This window comes from Ursus arctos, unplaced genomic scaffold (genome assembly GCF_023065955.2).
Source record: "Ursus arctos isolate Adak ecotype North America unplaced genomic scaffold, UrsArc2.0 scaffold_13, whole genome shotgun sequence".
In the NCBI taxonomy this organism is placed as follows: domain Eukaryota; kingdom Metazoa; phylum Chordata; class Mammalia; order Carnivora; family Ursidae; genus Ursus; species Ursus arctos.
The window spans coordinates 9659024-9684383 of NW_026622797.1; the positions used below are offsets into that span (position 1 = coordinate 9659024).

At 44.5% G+C, this 25360-nt stretch overlaps 1 protein-coding gene and 1 pseudogene across 2 annotated transcripts in view; one reads left to right on the top strand and one right to left on the bottom strand.

Annotated features, from left to right (window-relative positions):
- The window catches only part of SNX9 (sorting nexin 9), a 108252-nt gene extending 83359 nt beyond the window's left edge, over positions 1 to 24893 (bottom strand). For both annotated transcript variants that reach the window (XM_026505136.4, XM_057310922.1), the window contains exon 1: positions 24791 to 24893. In XM_026505136.4, coding sequence (XP_026360921.1) covers positions 24791 to 24802 — 12 coding nt within the window. In that variant the 5' untranslated portion in view covers positions 24803 to 24893. The remainder of the gene's footprint in view (positions 1 to 24790) is intronic.
- Positions 3523 to 4827, top strand: LOC125283615 (tubulin alpha-1A chain-like; annotated as a pseudogene).
- Positions 24894 to 25360: the final 467 nt, after the last annotated feature.

Here is a 25360-nt window from a genome sequence, read left to right on the forward strand (position 1 = left end):
GTATCCGCACAGGGGTGGGGAGAAAACAGCCCGGAAGGCTGTTCTCGTCTCATCCTGCAAAACTTAAAGCAAGCATCAAAAGGATCAAACGGTTTCCAAGTAACTTCACTGCATTCCAGAAGACAGCTCAAGAAAGTTTTCAAAAATACACAATTATCTAGCACCCACAAAGGTGCATGTTTATACAACATCATGAATGTATTGAGGCCACTGAATCATACATTTAAAAATGGCTAAAATGGTAAATTTTATGTTTATGTTACCGCAATTCTGAAGACTATACAAATTAATAAAGATGTACAATTGTGGGGGGGAAATGAATGGCCCCCTAATTGCACTTTTCTTCCTTCTATGGATTAGCCCTTCTGTAGCTGACAGCTGGTGCTAAGACACGTTCACAGCAGCCAGTGGCTAGCAGGGCTAGGCTTGAAAAGTCAGAGGAACAAAAACAGGCTCTCAAAGAGGTCAACAGAAGCTTTAAAGCGGAGTAAAATACTTTCAATACAGTCAACAAACATTGTAAAGCAGATGTGATAAGCTTCCCTGTCAATGTTTGCTTTAGGGCATTTGTGGGAGTTACTAGCAAGTACTGGGCCTGGGCTCCAACTTCAAAAGACAAAGAAAGAAAGGAAGGATTTAGGAGAGGGAGGAGAGAGGAGCCTGGGTGGGTCAGTGGGTTGAGAGTCCTGACTCTTGATTTCAGCTCAACCCTGATCTCAGGGTCCTGGGATCAAGCCCAGTGTTGGGCTCTGCGCTTACTGGGGAGCCTGCTTAGGATTCTCTATTTCTGCCCCTCCCCCCCCAAATAAATAAAATAAAATCTTTTTTTTTTTTTTAAGATTTATTTATCTGACAGAGAGAGCAGCAGAGGGAGAGGGGGAAGCAGACTCTCTACTGAGCAGAGAGCACAAGCCAGGACTCTACTCTACCCAAGACCCCGGGATAATGACCTGAGCTGAAAGCAGACGCTTAACCGACTGAGCCACCTAGGTCCCCAATAAAATAAAATCTTAAACAAACAAACAACAACAAAGATAAAGAAGAAACTCTCAGGGAACTACAGCGATCACCTGCACCTGACCCCCAGGCCCACTGGGACAAGGCTCCCCAAGTTCCACTTTCTAGCCACTCCAGGATTTTCAACCTCTCCCATCTGCTTCCATCATCCTCACTCATCTCCAAGTATTCCTTTGACCAAAGTTTCTCTTAATTTAAGAAACTGCAATTTTAAGAAAATTGGTCTGTGTTCACAGTGTCTGCTTCACCTGCTCCTCACTCTTCAAGCCTCAGGTGGCAAGCTTTGCCAGCTGGGCCCCTGGCATGGCTCCGGCCAAGGACACCAGCCACGTTCCCACAGCTTCCCCCCCCCCCCCCCCCCGCACCCTCCTCTCTGCTGGCCTCCTGGCCGCACTTGACTCTGCTGTCTACTCCTTCCTTCCTGAAACCTTTTCCTCCCTCTGGCTTTGCGCACGTGCCCACCACTTCCTCCCTTTCTGCTGTCCGTCCTCTTTCAGGCTCCCTTTGGAGAAAGGCCACCCGTAAATGTTCATGCTCTGCACCCCCATGCATTCCTTACCCTACACCCACCCAGACTTCATCTGCCATCTGTATACTGATGAACCCCAAATCTGTACAGACCTTTCCTCTTTCTTTATGTAAGTCCCATTCATCTCTGAGGTCCCAGTTTAGACTCCACTTATGGGAAGCACCCTAAGACCTCTGGGATCTGTTATGTGCCCCTTCTGCAGACTGCTGCTGGGCCTACGCGGTACGTCCCCGTCACTGTATTTACACCACACTATTTTTGCTTGTTCACTTATCGGCATTCTCTACTACACTGTAAGTTCCTTCTCTATCTTGTTCAGCACAGCACCTGACAGCAGTCACTCAAATAGATGTTAGATGGATGAATTATTAACCCATTTATCACATAGCAGCTATCTCCTAACAGGTGTTTAGACATTCAAGCTAATGAATTCTCTGCCATTTCCAAATAAATCCAATCCCCCTATTTCAGTGATGGAATTACAGAAGGTGCATTTTTCTTGAGATGAAAAACTTCATTAGTCCAGGTTTACTGCCTCAGCTAAAAGAACCAAAAACCAATACTTTTAACAGCCAATCATAAAGCTCTCAAGTTTATAAACTAAACATTATCTTGTAAAATGTCAATGCTTATCCCAATCATTTCTTAATTACTTTCCCAAAACTCTATCATAGTTTTGGAGAAGAATTTTCCCCCAATCTCCTAGGTTTTCCAGCTCAACGCCATCAGAGGCAATTCTGGGATGTAGGAGAATCACTGAAGCTGACGGTGGGCAACCAGACTGAAACTAGATGGTGGATATGCATTCACGTGGTCATCAAATGTCACAGGCAGCTACCACTGCCAGGCCTGGTTCCAGGTAGGTTCAGTAGTGAAAAGCGCAACCTCGCATCCACCATCCCTCGGAGCCTGTCAGTGGGAAGGACAGCCACTCAGCACACAGGGCAATTCCAGCTGGTGCTAAGTACAAGGAAAGAAGCTGGGTGATGTGATTGAGTAACGGACTGGTGGAGAGCTACTTTATGCTGTTTGGGGAAGGTCACTTTGAGAACGAAAGACTGAGGGAGCTGGCTTGTGAGGAACAAGGAAGGAGGAGGACGTAAGCTGGGTACAGCAGGAAGGAACAGCAAGTGAAAGGCCCTGGTGACGGCCTAGTCCTGCTAAGTGTAAACACACCAGAGGTCAAATAATACAAAGAAGAGCTTTTAAGATCAACACCTTATTTTTAGCATGACTTCCCTAACGTTTCTATGCAAAAACAACAAAACCCAAAAAACAAAAACAAAACAAACAAAAAAACAAAAAAACCACTAGCATTCAGGAGGAAAAAGGGGATATTGTGTATATAACCTATAGTTAAAACACACTGAAGAGCAGATTACAGGAACCGAGACCTACTAAAACCAGAGCAGAAGATGCAGGCTACATCACATCAGCTTCCCTGCTCCTTCCTGGGCCCGGGGCAGAAATTATTAATCTCCCAGCAGAGTTTGTACGTGGCCGCTGTCCTCAGCAATGTCCTCCCGGCAGCTCCCGCTTGCCCCCTTTGTCCTGAACGCTCAATCATCAAAAGGGATGAAATTTTTTTAAAATTTATTCTTCACAGTCCTTCTTTGGTAAGTATTACATATCTTCCTGGTTTCAAAAAGAGTACACTGAAAGTATAACTCGTTAAAAAAAGTCTCTCCTTAATGATGCCAGGTCCTCATCATAACCATGATTATTGTATAAAGTAAAAGACACTGAATATTGAGTTTCTAGGCCTCAGTTTTCAAACATGAAAAATGATAGGGTTAGACTAGATGACCTGCGAGTCCCTTCGGGCCTATTTAGAGAATTTAAGTTAAATATTTTACATTGGCAGGTTTTCGTACATGACTGCTTGAGAGTCGCCCCATAAGAAGCAACCACCCCCCCGCTGTTCTCCGCCATCTGCTCAGTGGCCGCGAAGCAGCCACCATGCGGAGCGCATCTCCACCCATGCTGGCCAGGCTGCGGTCCAGATCGGCAGAGGCCGCTGGGAGCTCTGATCCCTGGAACGCGGCATCCAGCCCGATGGCCAGATGCCAAGCGGCAAGACCACTGGGGTTGGAGAGGACGCCTTCAACACTGTCTTCAGTGAGACGGGTGCTGGCGAGCACGTGCTGGGGGCAGTGTTAGTAGACCTGGAACCCAGGGTCACCGAGGAAGCTCGCACTGGCGCTACCGCCAGCTCTCCCACCCTGCGCGGCTCATGCCAGGCAAGGCCGCTGCTGCCAATAACGGCCCGAGGGCACTAGACACTGACAAGGACATCGGGGACCTTGTCTGGCGCCCAATTCGGAAACTGGCCAACCAGGTACAGGTTTTCAGGGCTTCTTGGTTGTCCACGGCTTTGGAGGTGGAACTGGTTCTGGGCTCACCTCCCTGCTGATGGAACGCTCTCTGTTGATTATGGCGAGAAGTCCACACTGGAGTTCTCCATTTACCCAGCACCCCCTCCCCCCCGCTGGGTTTCCACAGCTGTAGTTGAGCCCTACAACTCCATCCTCTCGACCCACACCACCCTGGAGCGCTCTGATTGTGCCTTCATGCTGGACAACGAGGCTATTGAGGACTTGTCGTAGAACCTCCATACTGAACGCTGAACCTACGCTAACCTGAACAGCTTGATCCGGTCACATCGTGCCCTCCGTCCCTGTTGCCCTCAGAATCGATGGAGCCCAAATTCCAGACCAGCCTGGTGCCCTATCCCCGCATCCACTTCCCTCTGGCCACATATGCCCCTGTCATCTCTGCAGACAAAGCCTCCCACGAACAGCTTTCTGTAGCAGCGCTCACCAATGCGTGCTCCGAGCCAGCCAACTGGAGGGTGAAGTGGGCCCTCCCCACGGCCTGCTGCCTGCTGTACCGTGGCAGTGTGGTTCCCAAGGATGTCAGCGCTGTCACGGCCGTCATCAAGACCAAGCGCACCACCCCATTTGTGGATGAGGGGCTCGCTGGCTTCACAGGTGGCGTGAAGGACCAGCCTCCCACCAGGGTACCTGGTGGAGACCCGGCAAAAGTACAATAAGAGCTGTGAGCGTGCCGAGCATGGCCACTGCTGAGGCCTGGGCTCGCCTGGACCTCAAGTCTGACCTGATGGACGCCACGTGCGCCTTTGCTCACTGTACGTGGGGGAGGGCATGGAGGCAGGAGAGTTTGCTGAGGCCCGTGAGGACATGGCTGCCCTTGAGAAGGATTATGATGAGGTGGCCGGTGTGGATTCTGTTGAAGGGGAGGGTGAAGGAGAGGAATACTAATCTCTGATCTGTGCGCTAAAGTTAATTTGTACACAGCAGTGTATATTCTCATATACAATTACCGACCTACGCTTTAAAACACAACACTTGATTACAGACCCAAGCGGTCCATTTCTCTTACGGGTTTGAATAAAGTATCCCCCGCCCTAAATGAAAAAAAAAAAAAAAGCTTTATATTAAAGTATTTCAAGAACACTACTATACTTAAATGAAATATACAGATCTTTAAAATTAAACTACTCAAAATGCTGCTTTTCCTTCAATATCAATACACACACACAACTGGGTTACATGAGGAACATGAGTGCCTGCTCTAATCTGCCACTTGGATGAAGAGCAGTATTCTAAACCAGGACTTATTTTTAACAGTGGTTCCTCTTTAGGACAATTTCTCTTCTAGATTTTTACAGCTAACATAAAGCCACAAAAGTAGAGCTGGTTTTTATTGTATCACAAGCCCAAGGTAGTAAAATAAGACTGCCAAAGTTATTAGCAAAATAAAGCACAATGCAAAGAGCTAACTTAAAGTTTCTTATGCCAAAAACGGACGAATCAATCATACGTGGTCAAACGAAGAAATTTAGACTACGCAGCAACCAAGAGACAGAAAAAGTTTAGAAATAAGGGACTCATAACATCTGAAGACTGAGAAGACAGGAAAGCTCCATGACCAGGCCCCAAACGAGGCACCTTCTACGAGGCATGAAATGTACCTCTGACCAGATTTCTGCCAGCTTCCTCTTCTTCCCCTTCCAGTTGGTCCTTCCTGAAAATTAATAACATGACCAAGAGAGAAAACCAAGTGGATGAGGAAAGGTGCAGCTGGATTAGCAACCCCAGGACCGAGGCACTGCACACACATCCTTACTTAATTTTCACAACAGCCCTATGGTAGCAACTGACTCAGCTTTGCAGGAGAAACAGCAGCTCACACCAATTACACACACCAAGTACCTGGCCTTGAGGTCAAATGACAGGTAAGTGGAAGAAGTGGTATCTAAACCCGGTCTCTGCCCTGCACCTTCCGTGATATGGGAGCCCCTGGACTGACCTTCCTGCCGCGCCCTTCCCTCTCACACAGCCACCCCTGCACAGTGCTGCAAAGCCCCCTTGATAAAACAGGCATCACTCACACATCAAAAACTAATGATACCCCATCACCTAAGAGCAAGTTCAAATTCATTCCCTGGCATTCAAGATCCTCCATAATCTAAAAACGTAGGCCTAGCTCCCATTCCATAATACCAACCCCTCCCCGGCCCCCATGACTCTTTCTCACTCAGTGGGACACCATCAGGATCAATGACATTCATGCCTTCTTCTTCCCTCTTTACTGGACCAACTCCCCCCCGCCTTTTGTTAAGGTTTTCATCCCTCCCTCTTGTGAGTCAGGTAAGGTAACCCCATATCTACCCTAGGGACTGATCTAGCCTAGGCCACAGTTTCCCAGTGGTGACACAATTCGTATTTGGGCAAGGGGAGGATGATTCTTCACACTCTTTGAGACCTTCCTGCACATCAGAAGTTTAACATGCCTGCACAATTACAGATGAGGAACCCTAGCCCAGAGTGATTAATCGGCCTGTGGTCAAAGAGCAAGAAAGTGGGGAAGCAGGATCTCCACCCAGGGCTGTCTGATGCAAAGCCTGGCCTTTCCAGCACCCCCAAGGGGCTCCTGGCTCCCACTCAAAAAATCATCTACTGAGTATCTGCTACTCATCACCCACAAGGATATGAAAAGGAGCAAGGAAGAGTCATTGTCCTCCACGGCTAATAGGAAAGAGATCAAGAGAACGCACCAGGAGAACAGAGGCGGCACAGCGGGCAGGGAGGGAGGGGCTAGCAGGGAGGGCACAAAGCAGAGGAAGCAGGGGAGAGGGTGTTCTGAGCTTCGGTGAGGTGGTCTGCATCTTTCATTTTCGTATTGAGTGTGGTCTTGTGCAGCTGTTTGTTTTTAACAACACTAAAACCATGAGGTCCTCAAGGACACAGACTATGTGTGACTCGACCTTTTTTTATACCCTCTAAGGTAAACCTAGTTATTTAAGTTGCAAATTCTAGTAAGCAAAGAACATAGGCTAAGCTGAAATGCCGAGAAAGATTACGTGCCATCACCACCAGGAGATCTATTTTTTTTTTTCACAGGATTAAGTCCACCCTTACTTTTCAGGTAGAAAAAAAGACTATTGCAGAAACTGTAACTATCAAGTTCCCCCTACTTGTAACATCTCTAAATTTAAAAAGCTATACCATTCTCGTTTGTAAAACAGAAAAAAAAATGGTACTGCATTACTTTAGTAAACTACATTCTGTTGTTTTTCAGATAATTGCCTAAAACCCATTTTCACTGAAAATGTCACAAAAGCACTTCTGATTATTGTTTAAATCATGATACGGCCCTACTAAGACAGGGATTTACTCAAGGCAGCTGGTCAAGGTAGGAGAGTAAGGAACAAACACTGAATTCAGAATGTCCCATCAATTATCCTCAATGCCCACGGGTCCAGGAGAACCACAGTCCAAGCTACGCAATCCCAGGTAACCAGCCACAAATCTCAACCATGAGAGGGTCATGCAGCCTGTACCCCCTAGAATCACCTTCCCAGATTCGCCCATGCACTCTGCGCTCTGTGCAAAACATGTTGCATGTGTCACCTGCATTTAGCACACTACTCCCTCATATCCGTACCACGACGGTCCTGAACCCTGTTTATATAGTTGTACTTACGGCTGTAGCGAGACACTGAATTATTATTGTCTTTCACCCAAGACTGTGAAAAAGGAGTCATTGTTTCTAAGAAAATTAGTTGAATGTTGGGAGGAACGTTGACAAAAAGGAAGTTGCTAAAAAGTTTACTATCAAAGTAAGTATAGCTGAGGCAACAGTTAAGACAAATGGGAAATCCTATTTTTTAAAAATCTAGAATTCTGTACTTACAATGCTTTGAAATTGTTTTTAAATTCTTTAAGCTCTTTAAAAGAAACTAGGGGCGCCTGGGTGGCACAGCGGTTAAGCGTCTGCCTTCGGCTCAGGGCGTGATCCCGGCGTTCTGGGATCGAGCCCCACATCAGGCTCCTCCGCTATGAGCCTGCTGCTTCCTCTCCCACTCCCCCTGCTTGTGTTCCCTCTCTCGCTGGCTGTCTCTATCTCTGTCAAATAAATAAATAATCTTAAAAAAAAAAATAAAAAAATAAAATAAAATAAAAGAAACTAAAAATGGAAATCATAAGCAATGCATGCTGAGATTATACAAGATGGATCGCTTAGAACTCCAATCAGACCTTGGCTTTCTATCACGGGATTGATAAATAAATGTAGATTTATGTACTCTTAAGTTAAAATAAGATGGTATTTTCATTCTTCACTTCCATCAACTGTTTAACCAACTGCAGGTATCACTTGGCGGTCATATCCAATGTAATAAATGCCTATATAATCCCATTTTTCCCTAATCCTAAGCATCGGCCCATTGCTGGCACCACCTAAACCGCCCAGGAAAGCTTTAGAAGGCCTTGTCTGCTGAGGATTCTGTTACGGGCAGTGAGTCAACAAGAGGAAAGCAACGCACATATTCTAAAACCTGTGGTATGTGAGCTGTAGACACACTACCCATGGCCAAATTTGCTTTAAATTAACACTGGCAGATTCACACAAATGCCAACCAATAATCATTTTAACCATCACCTAAGCATCTAGCTAACTAGAAGACACAGTCCTTATCTTAATGCATATCAAGCCATATAAATACAGTGAATTATTAACTTATGAATATGTTTACAGCCCTCCTACCATCAGACTGGGTATTTCAAGATATTAAGGATTTATTCTCAATTTTTAAGTATGATAGGAATAATTGTTATGTTTTTTGAAAGTCTTATTTGGGGAGGTATATACTGCAATATTTTTTTTAAGATTTTATTTGAGAGACAGAGAGAGAACATGAGCAGGGGGAGAGGGAGAGGGACAAGCAGACCCCACACTAAGCACGGAGCCTGAGGCAGGGCTCGATCCCATGATCTTGAGATCATAACCCGAGCTGAAATCAAGAGCTGGACGCTTAACTGACTGAGCCACCCCGGTGCCTCTATACTGAAATATTTATCATGAAATAATACAACTGGAATCTGCTTTAAAATAATGAAAGAAGAGGAAAATGGGTGAGGAAGGTTTAAGAAAACCGTCAGGAGTTAGTAGCTGTCGAGGCTGGTGAAGGGTACACAGGGGGTTCACTGTACTATCCTTCTTTTGCCTATGTTTGGCATTTTTATAAATAAAAAAGTTAAAAATATTGGATCATGCCAAATTTCTTAGACAATATCTTAAAAATCACAGACATGAAGTTTTAAAGCACAGATAATATGCAATTTCCCTAATATATTTCATACTCCCCCCCCCACCAAAAGAAAAATCACTCATGGAACCAGGAAAATAAAGATTCATTGAATCTCGAAATCCTAAGCCAGGACGGTGCCATTTCTTCTAAGCTTGTGAGAACATTCTGACCCAATTCTCAGTGTTCCCGTTAGTTTCCTACACTACTGTTCTCAAAATTGCTGAAGCTTCAGAAAGTTGACTGCGTTAGCAAGCAGTGATTCCAGTCAGAGGAAGAAAGACGTTGGTTGTAACTGGTTATAAGTATTTTTATATCTGTTGAAAATCTGTCAGTCTGGAAATATTTTAGTTATTGTCTGTGTGAACACCAATTAAGTCGACAGGATGATGACAGCCAAACCAACTATCCTTTACTCCAAATAAGCAAGTGGCATGACAGGGTCTATGCATCTGCTCTCAGTATAACCCAGAGACATCTGAGAAGTTCTATCAGATAGCATCTAAAATCGAGTGTGCTCGAGATTAAAATTTCATTTAAAAGCTATTTTCAACTGACTTGACTGAGACAGTCTTCATATATAAAAGGATAATTTATTTTCAACTCTGGTGTAATTAAGGTACAGTTACATTAGTGTCAGGTATACAATACAGTTATTCAACAATTCCACACATTACTCAGTGCTCATCATGAGAAATGTGCTCTTAAAATATACTTTTTTTAAAAAATGGATAATCTATCAATCCTTTTTTATAGCTCTTTCACTGATTGGCTTTAACATTGCATGAAGTTTTCCTGGTGCGAAATAATTAAATACAATCAATTAAGTTTCAAGAAGAGATACAATAAGACTTAAGTCCAATACAAAAGTGAACAGAGCATTAACTCCCCAGTTAGCTTTGGCCAATAAAGGCAAGCTCGATTCCTTAAAAAAAAAAAAAAAAAAGAGAGAGAGAAAGAAGGAAAAAACAGAAAAAGAAAAAAAGCCAGGGGTTTTGCATCTCACTGGGAATGAATGTCACAGGCCTCATCATCCCCCATAGGACCCCAGACAGCCAGGGCCCCACTGCTCTTCCCGGCATGCATGCTGCTGGGCACGCTGCTGGGATGGGGAACAGAGCTCGGCCTCAGCAATCAGGGATCCAAGTGGCACGCTCCCCACCTTCCTCCAGGTCTTTCCTGGAGGGTAACCTTCCCAGCGAGGCCTCCCTGATGGCCCGTCTCACGCTGCGTGTGCACTCAGGGACAACCTCTCTTCTTCCCAGCTGTAGCCTCCTCCTTACCACCCTTGTTTCCTGCCATCGCCTCCATCCCAAGGCAAGGTTCACGAGAACAGGGATTTTTAGCTCTTTCCTTCAATGTTGTATTCCTAACGCTCCAACAGTTTCTGGCCTATGGTAGGTGCTCAATAACATACTGAAGAAACAGGGTGACATGGTGACCCACCACCGTGAGGATCCGCTGAGATGTGCCACCTAAGAACTCAGTGAACGGATCTGCTCAACACGCACAGGGCTGGGACAGCACACTCCGTGGTCTTACTCATACCTCTGTCCTCCATGACTCTAACGTTTGGCCTCGCTTCCATCTTGTTTTGATGTATGAAAGGTAATTTACCAGAATTAACAACAAACCAAGGCCATGGCAAAAGAAACTCAAATTGTCAGACACCCCAATTCGGGAAATTTATCCAAAAGTTTTGGGTATGAAGCAGACAGAAAGGTTGATCGCCTCTGCAAGTATAACATGAAATTAGAAAAATCTGTTTCAGCTCCCTGAATACAGTTAAGGTGGACTCTAGATGTTGGGGTCTAACAGATCTTAGTTTCTAGTTTATTTTTATAGTAATATAATACCACTCAACCATAACAACTCTCCTTTGCTATAAGCCAGACAGTTGGTAAGCCCTTTGCTTGAATTTTTACTTAATTCTTGAGGAAATTTGATAGAGACAATATTTTTGAAATGTCATTTTTTCATCCTTAGGATTTTTGTTTTCCTTTACTCCCACCTCCCCAACCCCAACCAGCAGTGCCCACTGCCTCGGGAGAGGGACAGGACATGGCAGAACACAACGGCCCTCCCAGCTGCCGGTTCCAAGGGCCCTAAGAATCGAGGGAACGCTAGGTCTACACAGAAAACACACCTGTGAGAAATACTGCACATGAGAGACAAGGCAAGGCCTCTGTTTCTCTCACTGCCACCTCCACTCCCAAAGCCTGGGGCAGAGACGGTGGAAAAGTACAGAACCCAGTCTAGAGGCAATGGCGAGCCCCGAGGAGAGCCCACAGCACAGTGCTAGAGCCCCAGGGAAACAGCAAATCGACCGGAGGGAAACAAACAGCTATTTATTGCTTTAGGACAAAAAGTAGCTGAGCTTTGCAGAGATTTGTGTCCCAGAAGAGCAGGACAACAGCAAAATGGTTCCCATTCCCTCAGGCACAGCAAGGAAGTGTGGAAAAGAACTACCTGACTAGAGAGCGCAGACAGTAAGAGCGAGTGACACCTCCACGCTGCGCGGAAAGGTGGCAGGAGGGCAAGACGGGGTCCCCCCAAGCCATGAAGTCATGAAGGGATCCCCATCCTCAAATCATATCTAAGCCTAGGCAAGAGGAGGAGGTCCTCACAGATTGTAGTTCCACTTCCCCAGAAAGATGGGACATAATTTGCTATAAATTATTAATGGAAAATAAAGTTCTACTTTTTCCCCACCTGGACTGTGGAATTCACACTTGAATTCTTATTATTACTTGCATTTTACAGATGAGGAACCTGAAGCATTAGGTAACTTTTCAAGTAATGTCACTGGATTTGATTGGGATTTGAGCCCAGGCTCCCAATCTCTATGCTACACCACCACCACAGCACTGAAACACATAAACTTCATAATCACATAAAACTGACTCTATTTGTTCATTGCATCTCTAATAGAAAACCCAACAAAATCTCCTAAATACAAACCTTAATATAAAGCAAATGTTAATAACGGAAACGGGCTTTTATGCAATAACTACCTTGAATCATAGAGGGATCCCAACAATCTCAAAATTAATTTTTAAAATATTTTTTATTTATTTGAGAGAGAGAGAGAGAGAATGTGCACATGTGAACGAGGAGGGGAGGGGCAGAGGGAGAGGGAGAAGCAGGCTCTCCGCTGAGCGGGGAGCCCGACGCGGGGCTCAATCCCAGAACGCTGAGATCATGACCTGAGCTGAAGGCAGACGCTTAACCAACTGCACCACCCAGGTGCCCCTCAAAATTAATTCATACATACATCACCCCACAAAAAACAGTAATTATACAAAAGTACAATTCATTGAGAAGTACATAATGCCAAAAAAGTACCAAGAAGTCATTAACATTTTTAAATGCACCCATATTTTATTAATAACACAACTGACATATATTTTTAAAACAGTACTGCAAATGTGAAGACAACACAAAGTCTATGACCATGTTTGACCCCCTGAAAGCTCACCAGCTGGGAATCCCTAATTGAGAATAAACTGGAGGGACTGCAAACGAGGAGTATAAAACATTCCAAACGTTTTCATTAAATTGCTAACCTGGAAATCAAAAGGAGATCTGTTTCAACCATTGTGAGACGATGTACGTCCATGACCACATGGTTTCAGAAAGAGCACTGCCAGACTATCTGCATGGCACCTGTTGTTCACGGATTCCTAAAAGTGGCTTAGCATGATCAGTCTCAGATAAAATTTTAGATCACAACCAGGGAGACTGGGAACATCTGCTTTCTGTGAAATGTACTTTCTGTCCTGAAAGGGCAGTCACTAATAAAGAACTCTTTAAAAGAGGCCTCGAACTGAGTATGTGTCCTCATTTATCTAACACTGCTCCCTAATGTCCTCAAGTACAGAAAACAATCCTCCTGTGCATTGTGATTAATGTATGTCAGAGTACTTAATGCTTTATTTTTACACAAACTTTTCAAACCGCAGTCTCCTTATTGACATAGATTCATTTTTACTCTTAAGTTTCCAATGAAAGTGAATGTAGGAAAATGGAAGGTCTCATTCCGACTCCAGATACTGTGCCGTAACCGTACGTGGCATGTACTTCTACAGCGGCACCTGTAACATTTAAAGACACTGAAGCATTTTACCCATTAGATTATAAAATCTTCAAGAGTAGAAAAATATGCATGCACTGTGCACTTACAGTATTTGTAAGTTCTGGATAGAGGGTGATGAATGAAAAAAAAAAACCCCAAAAACCCATGCATTTGATTTTTGGTGGCATACTTAACATTTCCCATACATATCTCTTGGTATTTATGTATAATAATATGCTAATATCAACCACAGACAGTGAGAATTAAATGTACTCCTTCCATAACTAACAGTATATACTGTTTATGGATCCAACAAAAAGACTTTGAATGGTGTAAAAGCCAACAAAGGTTTTAAAATATCTGTCTGCACCATTCTTATTTAGACACATGTTAATTCTGAGACACTACAGGCAAGTTTTGGGAACACAGACAGGCTCTCAATCACAACGCTATCTTCCAAAGCACACCTTTGTCTTCACGCGTGGGTCCTAGACCAATCAATTATTCAAAGGTAGACTCTTCTAGTTCAGGGGTTATACTCATCCTTTTCTCTCAGTTTAATAAATATTTTTTTTAAGATTTTATTTATTTATTTGACAGAGATAGAGACAGCCAGGGAGAGAGGGAACACAAGCAGGGGGAGTGGGAGAGGAAGAAGCAGGCTCCCAGCGGAGGAGCCCGATGTGGGGCTTGATCCCACAACGCCAGGATCACGCCCTGAGCCGAAGGCAGACGCCCAACCGCTGTGCCACCCAGGGCGCCCCTCAGTTTAATAAATATTTTAACAAAATTTTACTTCTTTAAGGCTTCTAAGGGGGCCTTGGAGGAAACCTGGATAGCTCCTCAACAGGAAACAGGAAAGTTGAATCTGATGCAATTCAAATTCGCCAAAATTAATAGGCAGACACTACCCAAATAAGATTTTTAAAAAACTAGATTTATGCAAATATCACAGATTATCTGAATTATAAAATAATTTAAAAACAAGATTCTTTTACATAGTAATCCCCCCAGTGAATTAGAAATTATCATTATGGGGCGCCTGGGTGGCACAGCAGTTAAGCGTCTGCCTTCGGCTCAGGGCATGATCCCGGTGATCTGGGATTGAGCCCCACATCAGGCTCTTCCGCTATGAGCCTGCTCCTTCCTCTCCCACTCCCCCTGCTTGTGTTCCCTCTCTCGCTGGCTGTCTCTATCTCTGTCGAATAAATAAATAAAATCTTTAAAAAAAAAAAAAGAAATCATTATATGACCATGTTAGGAACATACTACACAAAGCAAATAAATGAAGGCTGATTACTGCGAACTCTAATGACATACATAATTGTATGGCCTGTCTTCTGGCTAACTGAAAGCAACAGGAAAAGTTAATAACCAGCCACAGCCACCTCGCCACCATAATCATCAGAGACCATTTGCATACAATACAAATGACCCAGCAATAGGATGACACTGAAAAGTTTCTGAAAACCATGAGTTGACAAGAAACCAGCCTTTCCTTGAGAATACCAATCTTTTGATTTTCAGCATCACCTAAACCCAGTTAGAAAAGTCCCTGAAACGAGAAACCATACTCACTGCTCACAGGCATGCCAGTGTGCCCCCGCCACCAATTTCAGAGCCCATAGGTTTTCGGGATGAACCAAGAACAGAATTCAGGTTCTGATTCTTTTCCATCTTCCACAGAGGGGTTCTCAAAGTGTGGTCCCAAACCAGCAGCAGCAGCAGCAGCATCACCGGGGAACTGGGAGAAACGCACATTCTGGGCCCTACCTCCTGAATCCGAAACTCTGGCAGTGGAGCCCAGCAATTTGTGATTTAACAAGCTTTCTGGGTGGGGGGCTGCGGTGCAGCTGGGGTACCACGGCTCCACCAAAAGGGCCTAAAGCCTCGGAAACATGATCATAGCTCATAAAATATCCACGCACCTCAGTAAGAGTCCAATTTTTCTCTTAGAAGGAAGCTTATTATCACTGCCATAATCTTTCTTTACAGCCGAGATTGCTAATGAGTCAGAGAAGAGGGGAGTTGGAGGAAAAATACTACTTGCATTTTAGAGATCTACCTGTTACTTCCATAATACAAAACTACGGAAACAGAATGAGATGTTTTTACTGATCAAAAGGGGAATGGTTTTTAAAATATTATAGATAGAGCAGTCAATCCTAGCAATAGTTTAAATATCAGAATTTTAAAACACAATCTCCATATTCTTGGTATCATCTTGGTTTTAAATGACGAAGACCAATCACTATAAGGTAACTACAGATCTCAGTAATCTAGAAGCTACTGGGTTTTCTAAGTTGGGGAGGTGGTTTGAGGACTGAATGTGCTTTACTTACTGGGCAGAGCAATCACAAGACAAAGTCTGACACCTCAACAAAAAGGCTAAATATTAAATTCCACTCTCGACTCCAAAATCTTATGAAGGTGGGGAATGTAGGAAGTGATGAAAACCCAGTGCTGCCCATGGAGGGTTAGAGGCCCTGCCTCCTCCAAGCTCCTGAGGGAAAGGGTACAGTCAGGCAGGTTAAAACTACAGAAGTATTTATAAAGCAGCAACTTTTAAGAATTTCAGGTTCAGTGCTGGTTTTCAGTAAGTTTTTAGATATTTTTAAAAATTAAAAAAGCATACTTTCTCTCCTTTGGAAGAAGAAAATGTGGTGCTTCGGGAAGTAAAATAAGATTTTAAAGTTTTTATTTGTAATCCTGCAAGCATTAGCATTTTTCTATTGAAGTGCCACTTATTCTTATTTATAAGCCTTAATTAAAAACACTTTTTTCATCTTAGTATAATTCAAAGCAAACTAACAGAAGGTGGGTAAGTTTGGGAATCTGCGTTCAAGGCCCAGTTAATGACAATAAGCTTTTAAATGGGAAAAAAAAAAATTTGTTTTCTTCCTCATTACAACAAATATTCATTACTCAAAATCTTGAGAACTCAAAACAGGCTAAAAGATGAAAAGGAAGTTCCTGAGTGCGGCCACCATGAGACAGACAAATCGTGTTCACACACGTCTACATTTTCAAGCCCTCCTCTGTGAATTTGTGTTAGAAAATACATTTAAACGGACATTTAACTGGTGTGTTTCAAGCAGCTCATTAATTTTTGACTGTCAGCTCTCTTAGGCAAGGATCCAGATCTTATCACCCTTCCGTCCAGCAGGAGAGGCACAGAGAATCTACCGAGTATCTGCTGAACTGGGTAGCTTGGAGCCTACGAGACAGAGGCGGGTCTTGCAGACTGCCAAGATGTGTTACAGAAGGATCTTCAAAGTGATTGATGTGATAGAATACGGGTAAAAAGTTACTCTGTGAATTAAAGAAAAAAACAGACATTTCAAGACCCGGCTCCTTAGAAAGCCCTGTGGGCTTGAGAAGCAGCACCAGGAGCCCCCACCGGGCCGGGGGGCAAGCCTGCATGTCAGGAGCTACCACTTTGGTGTAGTGCCGAGGCCAGGACTAGGGAGGCCTTTCATGCTGACATTCCAAGTGCAGAGGAGGGCCTGGCACCGAGCTCATTCGGAGTTCAAAGGAAAGAGGCCTGGAATGACGATGGGTAACAGCTCCCAGAGCAATGGTGCATTTTTTACCCTTCTTAACTTACCCCTAAAGTTTATAAGTCTCTTTGACGTCAAGAACCACCACCAACAGGTGATTTTGCCTCCTGCCTCTGCAGGTAATGATACTCTCTGACTATTTTCAGAGACTAAAAATAGCTTAGAAGAACTGAGTCATACTGAATAACATCCTCGAGCACTGTATTTACAATACCTAAAAATGAATAAGTAGGGCTAATTCCATCATGTGCTTCTAATAGTCAACAAGGGGGGTGGGAAAGAAAAGAAAGCCCAATTGGAAAGTGAAATATGCCCACAGTCTGTTATTTTGATCGCCGACTTAAGGTTTGGTTTCCACTAAAATGTGTAACTACTTGCTTCTTCGCCTTTTTCCCTCCAAAGAAGAGGCTGACTCTATGTGTGCACATACTCCCTTTCTTCACTGTATAGTCTGTTATAAAGAATGCTATGACTTAGGGCGCCTGGGCGGCTCAGATGGCTAAGCGTCTGCCTTCGGCTCAGGTCATGATCCCAGGGCCCTGGGATCGAGCCCAGCATCGGGCTCCCTGCTCAGCAGAGAGCCTGCTTCTTCCTCTCCCTCTACTATTCCCCTTGCTTGTGCTCTCTCCCTCTGTCAAATAAATAAATTCTTTAAAAAAAAAAAAAAAAAAAAGCTATGACTTGGGAGGGCACCTGGATGGCTCAGTCCCTTAAGTGTCCGACTCTTGATTTTGGCTCAGGTCGTGATCTCAGAGTCCTAAGATCGAGTCCCACAGTGGGCTCTGCACTAAGTGGGGAGCCTGCTTGAGGATTCCCACTCCCTCTGTCCCTTCGCCCACTTGCACATGTTCACGTGCTCTCTAAAATAAACAAATAAATCTTAAAAAAAAAGCTCTGACTTGAATTTTGTTTCAGCACACATGGCAGGCCAACACCCTGAACCACCACCAGACTAAACGCTAAAGTGCTGAATAAAATACTAAAAGCAAAAGACACGCACACACATAAATAAACACCTTTTAAAACACATCGCTGAGTCAGCACAAAAGGAAAGTCTCTAGTGAGGTCACAGAGGAATTGAGAGCAGAAACCCTGGGAGAAAAGTATGTGCTGAGACAGGATTCTACTCTAGGAGTCTCCTCCAGACCCTGAGTTTGAAACCCCAGAGACCCTGAGTTCGAGTCTGTACGATGAAGGCAATACTAGGGGAGGTAGGAGAGAGAGATTCCTGTATTAAGCTAGACACTGGCAACCCAAAAGGACTTCAGTAAAAGGGTAAAAGAGAGAATCTGTCATTCCAAAGTGGGCAGCAAGGAAACTTGTTTTATCATCAACCCCAAGTAGAGAAATAAGGGAAATTTCCCCTGACATCTGAGGTATTTCTGCTACCAGAATGGCTGGAGGAACACTGAGCCAGGACTTAAAGTGGCCACAAGAATGTAGTGTCCCCAGGAGACCGGCATAAGCAAAGATAACTTCCCTCTGGAAGACTGTAACTTCAGTCTGGGTATCAACATTCCCTCAGATGAGGTTCCAAGGAAAATGAGCAACTCACAGGAAAAACAAAAAACAAAAAACCCCACAAACATACAAAATACACAAGAAAACAAGGCACCATGAGTAAGAGTGAGCAGAAACAGATGGCTGAGTTAGACTTCAGATACCAGAACAGACACAAACTATAAATGTTTAATGTGCTTAACAGAAGCTTAAACACAGGAACAAGAGTGAGACTATAAAGAATGACCAAGCAGATCTGAAAGAGAACCAAATAAAATTTCTAAAAACAGAATATAATTAAAATAAAAGTAATGGTTAAGAGCAGGGATGAGACCCAAAGAAAGAGTAGTGAACCGAAGGTAAGAGCCAAAGAAATTATCCAGAATGCAGCACAAAGAAAAAGAAGATGGCGGGCTGAAAGTAAGAACTTAGAGGTCTGCTGGACCCTGTCACGCTAATTCAAGTTCCAGAAAGAGAGAATGGGGAAGAGGCATGTTCGTGAGATAATCATTTCCCGGAATTCTCTACACCTGCACTCCCCACCACGGCAGCCACACGTGGCTATTTAAGTTAAAATTTAAAATACAGTTCCTAAGTCACACTAACCATATTTCAAATTCTCGTTAGCCACACGTGGCAAACTGCCATACAAGACTGCACAGTGTAGAACATTTCCATGGTCAAAGTTCCACTAACTGCACTATTCTAGAACCAATGAAATTCCTATCCTCAGACCCAACATACCCAATACAGTTCAAGCGATGTCAATATCATCCACACATGGATGGACTGAGTGACACTGCAAGGTAGGAATGCTACCCAGAAGGTCTTAAAACAGGCAGAGAGAGGAGTCAGGCCATGTTAAAGGAACAACATCAGATCGCTAACTTCCTAGGAGTAACTCAGAGAGCCCATAGAAGACAGGGGAACACCACCTTCAAATATGCTGAGAGAAAACACTGTCAACCTAGAACTCTATCTTTCAAGCATAAGGCAAAATACATTTTCACACACAAAAGATTTACCAACAACAAATCTTGTCCAATGGAAATTCCAAAGAATCCATTTTAAGCAGAAGGAAAATTACCCCAGAAAGGAGGACTGGAATGTAAACAGAAATAGTAAGCAAAGATATGGTAAAATTTGATTAAATCTAAATAAACATTAGCTGTATAAAAAATAAAAAGAATGTCTAATTTTTGGTGGAAAAGACAATTACAATACTGGGCAGTAACAGACCATACTGGGGCACATGTTTGGAGTTAAATATTTTAAGGCCTTTTTGTAATTCAGGAGGAGGGTAATGATAGTAACTTCAGACTTTAACTTAGAAATGGTAACATACATGATTATGATAACCACTCGGAAAAAAAGTGACACACAGGACAAACCTTCCAAACAGTTGGGGAGGGGGCAGGTAAAATAAGAGGAAGAGGGAAAAAAATCCTGAATCAGTCCATAAGATGATAGCCAGAAATCCAAATACATCAGTAAACACAAATAAAAGCAGACTAAAACTCTCTAGTCACCAAGATCACCAGACTAGATAAAAAGGTAAAATGCAGCTATAGGCTTTTATATGCCAAGCAAATATTTACCAAAAGAAAGCTAGTGAAACCACATTAACTTTAGACAAAACTGTCCTTAGGAAAAAACACAGTAGAGATAAAGAGGGTCCCTTCATACTGGTAAAAAGTTCAATTCGCCGGGAAGATGAGACTAATTCTAAACTTAGAGAAATTTCTTTTTTAAAAAGATTTTATTTATTTGAAAGAGAGAGCACAAGGAGGGGGGGCAGTGGGAGAGGGAGTGGGAGAAGCAGGCTCCCCACTGAGAAGGAAGTCTGATGCTGGGCTCCATCCCAGGACCCTGGGATCATAACCTGAGCCGAAGGCAGAAGCTTAATCGTTCAATCGACTGAGCCACCCAGACACCCCAGCGCCCTCAACTTAGAGAAGTTTTTTAAAACACCATTTTAATTAACATCTCCATCAAGTAGACAAAAAATCAGCTAGATAAGAACAGATCAAGTAGTTTGTAAGGATACAGATGTGAACATAATAAATTCAATCTAATAGTCGTACACAGAACACCCCCATCGATTAGGGGAAATACGTAGCCTTTTTTACAAACAGGTGACACATTTATGAGGCGGACTATAGGAGAGGTACAAAGTTAGCCTCAACAAATTTTCAGGTGTAGGATGACTATCAATCAGATTCCCTGTTGACGATGCAATTAAGTTAGAAATCATTAACAAAAAGATAAATAGGAACACCCTATACTTTCAGAAATCAAACACACTTCTAACAACCATGGGTTAAAGTCTCAGAAATACGAGGTTTGTTCCAAGTAACTGAATACGTAAGAACCAATTTCTCATTAGTAAAACTGAACTGTTAGATTTAAATAAGGTTTCTAACACCTAAACTGTAGGTGTGGATTTTCCATTGTGCATATAAACTTAAAAAGGAAAAGTTTACTAAAACACACAATTAGGGGTGCCTGAGTGGCTCAGTCGGTTAAGCGTGTGCCTTCGGCTCAGGTCATGACCTCAAGGTCATGGGACTGAGCGTCACATCGGGCTCCCTGCTCAGTAGGAGCCTCCCTCTCTCTCTCCCTATGCCTGCTGCTCTGCCTACTTGTGCTCTCTTTCTGTCAAATAAATGAAAAAGTCTTTAAAAAAAAAAAAAGTGCACAATTAAAACAACAACAGTTTACAGCTGGAGAAAGTTTCCTAGTGGTCACTGATCTCCTTGGAATACCTTTTGCACTTTCAAACTGGAGAGCAAGGAACCCAGGCAAGAAAATTCAACATTCCTTCATGTAGTAACAGTTTATCAGGAGCCTCGCCTGTGCCACTCACACAGGATTCCAAGGTGAGCCAGACACACGCAGTCCCAGCCTCCTGGGGCTGAGAGCATCCTACAGGACACAGCCACTAGACGCAAAAATGGCAGCCTGGACATACAATGTGAGCCTGTAACAGAGGTTGGGGGATCAGGAAAGGCTTTCCAGAGGAAGAGATGCTTTGAGCTGAAACTTAATGTGTTAAAAAAAAAAAAAAAAAAAAAAAAAAAAAAAAAAACCATCTGGAGGGAAGAGGCAAGAGAACAGCATTCCAGAAAAGAACAGAACAGTATAGATGAAGTTAAAGAAGTTTAGGTAGGCGAAGTAACATCATAATTTTCAGACAGTCAATACAGAAACGGGGCAGTAGAAAACTGCAAAAAATTTATGCCTTCTCATCTATTCCTTTCTCAATACGAATGTGGTTAACCTTTCTACTATCCGAATTTTCGGAGCTACACAAATACTGTCCAGATATTCTATTTATTAAGACATTTAAAACTTACTTTTATACAAAATTGAATAGTTAGAATTTTCTATACTGTTTTTAAAAAAACAATCAAATCCAACATTAATCCTTAAGGCTTAACACTGGATTTGAATAGAATTATCTTTCTATTCTCACACTCAAATAAAGAGGTTTCTGCTCAGGAGAGACTACAAAATATGCTTTCTACTGTTCTCACTAATGTAGATCATGGAATGGTCCTGAGCAATTCACTCATTTCCTCCCAGTATTTTCAATACTCCACACCCACTCAATTCAACCAAGCACTACCACAAATATTTTAGATACTGGAGACAGAAAGAAAAAAAAAAAGTGCGTTTGGGACTCCCAGAATCTTGTTAAAATGATTACTGCTAAAAGTGACTATGTAAGCACAAAAGGAACCAACTTAGTTACCAAAGGTTAACTCCGACATGGAAATTACAACTAAATTATATAGCTATGGATTAACTTCCATTAACTATTTTTATGCTCCTTTTGATATATGTGGGCCAAAACCAAATTTCTTTCCCAAGACTTAATAAATAAAACTTAATTGACTCCTAAATCCACTACAGGATTGTGATAAACAACCTTCTGAGGTTTCCAGGGGAAGCCAAGCCTTCACAGGCGTATTAGCCCTTCACTGTATTTGTTAAGGGAGATAAGATTGGAGTCTGAATAATGTACCTACTTACAACCGAATTCAGCATCCTCCTGAGTAGCGATTAGAAACAAAGAAGATAATCCCTTTAAATGTGCAGTTACTGATTAACTTTCTTTGGCAGTGAAAATTTGCCCAAAGTTTTTCTTCTAAAAGATAATTTCTTAGTATTGTGAACATAGCAGGTTTTTTTTTTTTTAAATCACGACAGTTCAAAGATAACTGCATCTTGGAAAAAACACATCAGAGCAATACGTAAGAAAATAAGTTCTGAAAAGAACTGAGGCCATTCTCTGGTAAACTCAAAGGGAAACTCAACACTGCCTAACCTAGCCAGATACTGTGTTTATTTTTCATCACTTGAGGCTTGCAGCAAAAGCCCGAGTGCCACAGAAGTTTGAAATTTCATAAAAAGTTAGAAGTTATTACTGAGTGCATGCTCACCACCTACCCAATTAAAGAGAGGAAAGGAAAAACCCCAAACTACTCAGATGTCAGCAAAGGCAGGGGTGTGGTTGCAGGGGGGAGGAAAACACGGACAACTTTCCTCTCTGGTAATGATGAAAAAAAAAAAAAGAGAGAGAGAGAGACTGGTTTGACACAAGGATCACCAGGAAGTAGGAAAACCAGACAATGGAGTTAGGGTCCTCTTTTAACAAGTGTTTCTTTGCTCTTCCTTTCTTAAGTTGGAAGTGGCTTGTCATCACGTGAACATGGAGATGAATACCACGTGGAAGAGTGATTAGAGAGAGAGAGAGACAGACTTGGAATCACGGGAATCTGCCTCCAGAGTAGTGTAGGTAATAAGGTAGAAAGTGCTTACACGTGCTTTAAGGCTCGGTTTAGTGAGGACATGTGCCATTCAAGTTTAGTACAACGATCACCGTCCTTTTCAACTTTACAGAAAAACTAAGTTCGGTTTTAATTATCCAACGAAGTTTTCATTATGTATACCTGTGCTAGTTGCTAACTTGGGTCCTACTGAAAGGAGGGTACCGGGAACATGCATCAGATCAGAGCGCAAAACACAACACTGACCTCCGCTGAACGCACGTCTACCACAAACAGCTTTTAAGGCTGCAAGATGAGTGCAAAATAGGACGTCTAATTGTTAATTTCTGGAATGTTTGGCAACAAACCTCAAAATCAAATTTCCTTAGAAATCCTTGGCTTGAGTTTAGTTTTTAAAAAGATCAACACAAAATTATCTACGTTAAAAAGGTACGGAGTTCAACCACATCTAATAAAACCGAGGAAGAACATAGCCATTAATGTATTAACAAGCAGGTAAGTATTTCAATAACAGCAGACGACAGGTTCCCTGGAGGAAAAATCTATATTAAAAAAAAATAAATAAATACTGCACCTGGGCCGATTCAGAGCACAAACTAAGAGACTGAAATGACATCAATCTTATCTGCCAAAGGGATTTCAAATTGTGTATCCTTTCCTAAATTATCCCTGATCCAAAAACAGAAACCCAACAACAAGAAATAAGGTTTTCATCAACCCAAAAGCTCAGAGATTTCAAACATAAATATGGAAGAGGGTGCCTATGCTGTATGAAGGTGACATCACAAGAACTATTTGCAAAAGTCAAGCCATTCCTCAAACCACATCACTAGCTCTAGGAGGGGTCTCCTACCAGGAGTCCTCAGTGATTGTGACTTTCCCAGTTACTACTTTGCATGAAGAACTAAAGAAAACGCCCCAGGAAAGGCGGCGGGGTAGGCTGGCTCCTGCACGGTCAGGTAGCGAAGGGTGACCGCTAATGCCACCAACAATACCCTAAAATAAGCAAACCACCACGCCTGGCCAATTACCAAGCTCGAGTCAAAGTTCCACCACGTAATTCGGGCCTGGGCCTTTTTTCAAGCAAACTCGTTACTGAAAGTACAGTCATTTCCCTCTCTATTTTATTCACGCTGGAAATACCATTCAAACCGAAAAGGTAGCAAAACAAAAGGAAAAAAAAAAAAGAAAAATGAAGGAAGTGGAGGCACGTTCAATATGCCTTTTCCCTCAAGCGGGAGCACTGGCTCGCCGGCCGTCATTTGAAAAGCCCCGTCCTCTCCGGCGGGGCTCGGGCCCCCCAAACCAGCCGGGGTCCCACCCTCCGGCGGAGGGAGGGGCGCTCCCCGCGGCGGCGGCGGGCAGCGGACGCCACTCGGGCCAGGAGCCGGGTATCCCGGGGGCCGGGCGGCTCCCCCGAGCGAGCTCCGGGGCTGCGGGAACTTTCCCTCGCTCCCGCCCGGCCGCAGCCCACGCTCAGGCGCAAACTTTGCAGACGGCGCCGCTGGCGTCCGGGGTCCCGCCCTGAGACCCTCCCGCGCCGCGAGCCGAGCCCCCGAGCGCCCGAGCCCCGCGTGACCGGCCCTGCGGGCTCTGGCTGGGCCGCGCCGCCGCCACCGCCCGCGCCCCCGGCCCCGGCCCCGACCCTCCCCGCGCCGCCGCGGGCCCGAGCGGCCGACCGGGCCTGCGCCGCGCGCCCCTCACCTTGGTGGCCATGGCGGGCGGCTCCCCCGGCCCGGGACGGCCGGCTCCTCTCCGGCGCCGCGGCTGTCGGCCCGAAGCGGGCGGGCGGGTGAGGGCGGCGGCGGCTACGGCTGGGCCCCGGCGCGGCGGCGGCTCCGCCTCGGCCCGGAGTCTCGGCGCTCAGGCCCGGCCGCTGGGCGCTCGGCGACTCCAGCCGCCGCCCGCTCCTCCAGTTCCTGAAACTCCCAGGCTGCGCGGCCCCCGCCCCTGCCGGCCGAGCCTCCCATTTACCGCGGCGTGCGCGGCGCGGCCGGCGGAAGCGCGCCCGGTGCCCTCGGCCGGCCCGGCCTCCTCTCGCACTTTCCGCCCCCGCCCCGAGCCTCCGCCCCGGCCCGCGCCGCCGCCGCCGCAGTCGCCGTCGCCGTCGCCGCAGCCGGGCGCCCTTTGTTCCCGCGCCGGCCGCGTCCCGAGAGGCTGCCGGGCCGGGGTCGGCGTCCCGCCTGGCTGCCCGCGGGAAAACTTCAAGGGGTGTAGGGATTCGCTTGGGTCCCCCTGCCTGAAGGACTGGTCCGACTGTCCCCGCAGACCGCG